The following is a 7016-nucleotide window of genomic DNA, read 5'->3' as shown; positions in this document are numbered from 1 at the left end:
TGTGTGGGGGGGGGGGGTGGGGGGTGTGCCTTTCATCAAGGCCTCGTGATTTACTCATTACCTAAACCCAATTTCAGCAAAGCATGCAGTTGTTTTTACCCGTTTCGAACATCTGGTAGTGTTGGCCAGTCATATGGTGTTCTTGGAGAACCGAGGAGCTGTATTTAGTTCTCTCTGTCTTCTATTTCATGGGGTCCCAACTTTCCCCCAGTCTGTTGATGTAGTCCTACTGTCCGCGCCGTCTCCTGATTGCCCATATGCTTCCCAAATCCTGGAACTGGAAAGTAGCCACTGTTAACCTCTTAGGTTTTCTTTGACTTTTTTAAACTGCAACACCCTTTACTTCGGACTAACATGTGATATATAGTCTCGGAGTCCCATCCGGTGTCCCAACTAGAGTTGACCTGTCAGTGGCCTGTTAAGAGGTCGACAGAATGCCCCTAGGTTACCTAGCCAGGTGCGTGGACGTGGTGGGGTTTGGCTTTAAATTCTTTTGCTTTTGTCCTCAGCCAGGTTACAACAGCCGTTGTGTCTTTCGCTCCAGGTATCATTGGCGGATTGACCAGTGTGATAACCTCAACAGTGGAAGGAGTGAAAACAGAAGGGGGCGTCAGCGGTTTCATATCTGGCCTTGGGAAAGGACTCGTTGGCACTGTAACCAAGCCAGTGGCAGGCGCCCTGGATTTTGCATCAGAAACAGCCCAGGCGGTGAGAGACACAGCCACGCTCAGTGGCCCCAGGTCAGTGGTTGCGGACGGAGTCACTTTTGCAGTTTCCATCCCAGATCTGCTGCCACTCCTGATCCATGCTGATGTGTTTGATCATATACTTTTCACCTTAATGATGTGGTTTTTTTAAAAACTTGGGTCCGTGTATCTAAAACTTCTGACCTGCCTACTATAAATACATGAAAATAAGGCACAAAAATTGGGCTTGAATTTTTCGAGCTCTATATCCGTATCTATCCACCTATATCTGTGTCTATAATTTATTTATATATGAAATACCGTCGTTGGGTTTTTTTTTTCTTTAGAGGGATCAGAAGTAGGATTGCACCCTCACAGATCTCCCCTATTCACCAAGCTAACTAGATCCCCGCACACCCATTGAGAAAACTGTGGGGCTGCAGGTTGTGTCTGGCTCCTAGGCTCTATGGCATGGTTCTAGAATCCCTACCATTGAAGGTCACCATGTGAGTTGGTCCTGTCTTTGTTCTCCCTCCACCCGGACGTGCTAGCCCGTCCCATGGCCTTATGAAGGAGTTCTCCAGGCGGGTTGGCAGCTCCACTGTGGGACGCTATCCCGCTGTGATGCCAGGCAAGGTGGCGCCGTGATACCAGGCAAGATGGAAACCAGGGCAGCCTGTACGGCTCCACGTCTCACAGAATCCAGCTGCTTTAACGTAGTTCCTCGTGTCAGTCGCCTAGTTGAGCCTTCCTTTTTCAGAGTGACTAACTGGGGATCTTATCAACAAAGGGTATAATGAATGTTACAGTTCCCAGCCAAGCTGGACGCTACTTAAGCCCAGAAGGATTTCGCTGCTCCCTGGTTAATAGATATTCCCTGAGTGAGTTAGTGTGCCCTTTTAGAATGTCCAGGGCCTGGGCCTTATCCACGTCCTGTCGCTCCCTCAAACAGGATTTAAAGTAAAATCATCCCCAATTAAAATGAATCCATTTGTCTGTCACCAGGAAGCCCTCCTGATGACACGTTACTACAGGGGAAATGCTTAAGATTGTGGACTCGGACCATGTAATATGTTCTGCCGGAATGTCTTCCATCTGGAAGCAGCTGCTTTTTACAAAAGGGTCTGTAGTGCTTACTTTAGTTAACTTACATTCTATTCAGATACAAGCTAGAGCAATCCTTGAGTATTTATGAAGGAGGGGAGGGGCCATAAGGAGCCTTCAAAAGTATTTCCAGTTTTTCTGCGGCTGCTGGAAGCCCCAGGAGTCTACCTCCAGTATTTTGTTAGGACAGTAGGACCTGACGACTACGTGAGTAAAAGCAGGAGGCCCCAACGAGTTCCGAAAGAGCCATCCTTGTTCATAAAACCCCCAAGTGGTCAAGTGATTGGGTGTGTGTTTCACGAGGGGTCTGAGGTATAGGTGTTTAATTTTTAAAATTTCATTTTGTGCTGGGAACTTCAACCGTGTCAACCAGAAAGACATGACTCGAATTTTCTTCAGTTGGGACGTCTTGGTAAAGTTGTGCCTTTATCAAGTGTGCCTTTATCGAGAAAGGCACAAAATGGCTGCCACAGCAAGAAAGGCATCCTTGCCATTTTCACTGGTTGTCCAGCATTGCCATAGCAGGGTCCACATCGTGTCTCTAGTGTGTCCCATCAGTCATACATTTCTAGTCAGTAAATACTGATCGAACGTTTTCTAAGAAGTCAGTGTTGGGAACATGGCAGAGCACAAGGTTGGCCCTGCCTTCACAGGGCTTACCGTCCGGTGGGGAGGCAAACATAAAACAAGAATCATACAGTAATCCTAGTAATCATAATTTGCGTAAGTTGTGACAAATGACGAGGGAGATGTCCAGGGTGCTGTGTCATCAGAGAAGGCATGGGGGAGGAGGAGGTCAGCTAACCTGTGGTCCATGGGGCCAGGAAAGGCTCTTCTAGGGAAGTGCTGTTTAGGAGTCCAGCGCGCTGTGTGTTGTGCCCCGGGGCCCCCTGGAAAATGCTAGTTGAGATGAAGTGGACGTGGGGGTTGGCCAGGTGAAGGGAAGAGAGAATCACATTCCAGGTAAAAGGGGTTCAGGGAAGCTGTACGACTTACCTGAAGACAAATAGTAGCCGGGCATTCTAGTTGTAGTTTGGCTGCGAAGTTCCTAGAAGAGCTGTCTTCGTAGCCCTTCACTCCCGGAAACAAAAGCTACCGGGGTAATGAGGAGCGGCCCGGTAGTCGGCCCAGGGACATGGGAGCTTAAATGAGGGCGGAAATAAGCTTCTGCATCTCCTCTCTGATCTCAGAGGAGCCACCAGTGGGAGAACCACAGCCGAAGTTAGCAGAGGTGAGCAGGGCACATGCTCACCACCTAATGGGAGCCTCAGAGCTTTGACCCTTTACCCTTTATTGCACCAAAAAGGCATTACAGATTCTTCTGAGACACTTGGACCAGTTTCCCTCCATCCATTTGTCTGGGTCCCAGAGTAGGTTATTAATGAGGACCCATGTGTGAGAGAGAAAAGAGCACTTGGGCTGGAGAGCAGGAGGTCTGGGTCCCAACCTCCCTCTTGGCTTCGGGCCTTTGGTCAAGTCTCCTCGGTCAAGTCTCCTCGCCTCCTAAAGCCTCAGTTTTTTCATCTATAAATTGGGGATATATATACCTGTCTATTTTATTCCCTCTCTCAGAGGTCTGAAGCCCAACCAGAATTATTTTAACGTGGCTGCTGTAAAGAACTATAAAATGCTGGACAGCCCAATTCTGGAAAGTCACATTAAAGGAACACAGACTCTTGCAGGTGGAGAAATGTTTTGGGGCCTTGAGGGTTTGTTCTGATGACACCGTGATCTCTTAGGAACATACTAGCTCTACCATGGGATAAATCACCCTGGTTTCTTGGAAGTGAGTTATAACCATCTCCAACCATCCCAGTTGACTGAACGGGATCCAGGGGTGTTACTCAGGGTTTTTCCCCACTGTTTAGACAACAGGGACTAACAAATGATTTGAAGGGATTAGAAGTGAGATTCTGACCGAGGGCTGACCTGAGCCCAGGGACCGAGCCAGGAATAGAACCCAGGGGTCCAAGAGTTCTGCCTCTGAGTCTGCTCTTGGAACGAACCTTTCTGCTTCCTTTGTACTATTGCGTCCAAGTGAGGGCTTAGATCTTAGCATCTATGTTTTTCAATGACTCAAATTTTAAGCAGATGATAGCAAAGTAAGCCTTAAGACTGTGAAAGAATACTCCTGCCAGTAATCCATCTGAAAAGTGGCCTTACAGGAAATATTGGCTCCTTTTCGTGTTTACTTGAACATGATTTTATTTATAGGGAAGCCCCCCTCCCCGCCGCCTTGGGTTCTTTTACATGAAAATACTTCCAAGCTCCTCTCCTTGGTGGAGCATGCAGGCACCCCACAATGACAGTCACCTAACTTTTTCCTGAAGTTTCCATCCAATCTAATCGTTCTTGGGAAGGCAGGTGGGGGTGGGGGGAGAAGAGGGCGGGAGACAGCAGAGCCTTGGGCCTCCACGTGAGTGTTGTAGACCAGTATCCCCTGCTGCATGTGTTAACTGGACAAGTATGTGTGGTTTGGAACCGAAACAAGAAGCCTTTTCCAGAGCAGCGTTCTGCTGGCTCTGACTGCGTCTTCTCATCTACGTGTATCGGGCCGCGTTTGTCTGTTCCCAAGTGAAGTTTTGTGAAAGTGGCACGGATGCAGCCACGCTCACGGCGCCACGGAAGCCACATTGAAAAGCCCAGTACCCTTCAAACAGGCCACGCGTGCCCTGTTCCTGCATGTGTGGTGGGAATTGATGGTAGTACTTGCAAAGACGCTTGGGTACGAAGCCACAGAGACCCGGCAGCAGCCATTTCACAAGGGAAAATACAAGTACCGTGGCAAAGAGAGGAGTATTGGACTTTGGGCTGTGCATTTGCTTGGTTATTTCTCTAAATACCTTCCACTGTAGGCTTTGGATTACAGGACGTCCTAGGAAAGTAGCAGATGAAGGTTTATGAAGCCGGGCTCTGAGGTTGCCTCCAGAGTATTTCTTCACCTTTTTAGTCAAGACCCAAAATGGGAAGAGAAGTGGGAGCTGGCAGAACTTGAAATATTCAAATGAATTTAGCAAAGCTCTGGAGTGTCAGAGCTTATCTCCTTATTTAAGTTAGATAAGGAGGAACGGGAATTTGAAGGGTAATGATAGATCAGTGTTTAAGAATAGAGCCATCAGAACTCCGAGAATGCGCTGGAATCCCAGGACCCCTGTGTTGTGCACGTAGATGTGAATTCCAGTGGCTCTGAGAGCTTTGGAGTAAGCTCTGGGTTGATTTCAGAGAAAAGATTTATGGTTTTTGACTTTCAGTAAAAACACTCCCGAGACACCACCCAAAATTTGTTAAAGGCACTTTCCACTAATGGCCTTCCGGATACGAAGTTAAAGCAGATTTTCTTAAGGAAGAGCCCTTTGCTGTTACAGTGTTTGCTTCTTGCCTATGATTCTCCAGGATCGAAGGGAAGGCCCTCCTGGGTCAGCAGAGCCTGAACGCAGTCAGGCTGGGCAGGTCGGAAAAAAGTGCACAGAGGGAACTTAGCAAATCCTTTTACTACTCTTTCATCCCAGCCGGGAAACACTGCTTGTAATTATCCTACCCCGAAAGTAGCCATTTGCTCTTCTTGGTATCACACAAAACACATCAAACAGAATTGGTTTCCACTGAGCCTTGAGGGAACTTCCAAAGATTAACATCTTAATCTTTGTACTAGGACACAGCAGGGCAGCCAGTTCCCCCACGAGTGTTCCATGTAGCGCAGAGGAGAGTGACTGACACCCCCGTGTCTGGGGGCAGAAGCGACTCCAGGACTGTTTGGGAAGTTTCTGTTTTATCTTCAGACTGTAAACGAACTGTACATTTTATCGCAGGTTTGTTGTCATAACTTAATGTTTCTGGTTGCTACCTGGTAAAATCAGCCCTTTAACTAAGATATACCAGGGCGTTCTGTAGCCACTGCCTTTCATCCTCATTCAAGAACCTCAGGATACACTTTCCAGATAAGTCCCGCGGACCCTGGTAGCACTGATGGAAAGACAGGTGTATGAACACGAGTGAAGAGCTAGAGCCTAGTACCTACTTGACCCTGAGGCTCTGCTTCTGATCTTTGGCCATATCTGTCTGTTGGCTTGATAGCTGTCTGCTACTCGGGGCAGTCAGGGAATCGGCCGACAGGTAGTTTTATCATAAGAAGGAATTTGATTTTAGTGAAACTGAAGAATGATTGCTGTGTCCGTCCAAAGGGAAGGGACTGTTCACACCTCTGTGCTGTCCGAGGGCAGCACATTGGGTACAGGGCAGCCGCTCTACCTATCTTCTGCTCCCCCTTGGGTATGTATGAGGTGAGAGCCATCTATTCTCACTTCCTGCTCTTGCCAAACCAGACCTTTCCAGAGAATGCCCGAAGGTAGATGGAGCATTTTTCTCACTCTTCCTGAGCAACCCCCACAGAAGAAACAGCTTTCAGAGCTGTGTTAGGATGTAGGATATCTCACATGGGTCTAAAATTAAGCTGATGAAGTTACAGGATAAGATATTTTTTAGAAACACTCTAACAGTCTTTCATGCCTTATAAGTTAAAATTCCTCTCACAGGAACACAAACAGAGAGATCTTATTTTTTTTCCTTAAGACCAACTTCTTCTCTCTTGCTGAACTGTAAATACCATACTCCCCTTTCACTCAGAGGCTCCAGACGATGCCGTTCTCATTATAACATAACTTAATGGAAGGCCCAGATCTGTTGCTGAAAAAAATGGAAACCGGCACACACGTATCTGAGAAGAGACTTTTCATTTCTGAAATCTCGTGACTCATTTTTATGCAAGATTATCTGTTGTCGGCAGGGGGGACCCACTTCTTTGGTCATGGTACATTATAATCGTTTCTAGAAAGGAGAGTGTCTATTTTTTGCCATTTTTGGCATGCGGAGATGACTGGCTTCATGGAAACAGCAAATCCTGCTTCCAAAAGTAAAAAAAAAAAAAAAAAAAAAATGGATTTCGGCATGTGCCTCCTCAGAGTACAATCCTCCTACCTCAACCAGCAGGTCTTTGTTCAAAGAGAATAAAATGGAAAGTATAATTGCTTTCTGATTTTGGTTTCTTCCATTTAAAACTTAAAGAATCCATCTAACCATTGTACATGTGGAGCCCTTTCCTCGTTCAGGGACTTGATTTGTGAAACTCTGGAATGACTGCCTTTGAGATTCTGGGTTTGAACTTCAAGAGAAACCGAACAGTGTATTTCTTCCTGAGAGAAGTTTCTATGCTATACATTAAAAGAAGGA

General features: G+C 46.8%; 1 protein-coding gene across 3 annotated transcripts in view; it reads left to right on the top strand.

Moving 5' to 3' along the window:
• The window catches only part of VPS13D (vacuolar protein sorting 13 homolog D), a 251706-nt gene that overhangs the window by 204860 nt on the left and 39830 nt on the right, over nt 1-7016 (top strand). For all 3 annotated transcript variants that reach the window (XM_077763779.1, XM_077763778.1, XM_077763781.1), the window contains one exon: nt 545-740. In XM_077763779.1, coding sequence (XP_077619905.1) covers nt 545-740 — 196 coding nt within the window. The remainder of the gene's footprint in view (nt 1-544; nt 741-7016) is intronic.

Source organism: Crocuta crocuta, unplaced genomic scaffold (genome assembly GCF_008692635.1).
Source record: "Crocuta crocuta isolate KB4526 unplaced genomic scaffold, BGI_CrCroc_1.0 scaffold13, whole genome shotgun sequence".
NCBI lineage: Eukaryota > Metazoa > Chordata > Mammalia > Carnivora > Hyaenidae > Crocuta > Crocuta crocuta.
The sequence above is the reverse complement of the archived record's forward strand: the minus strand, read 5'-3'. Positions and strand labels throughout refer to the sequence as shown.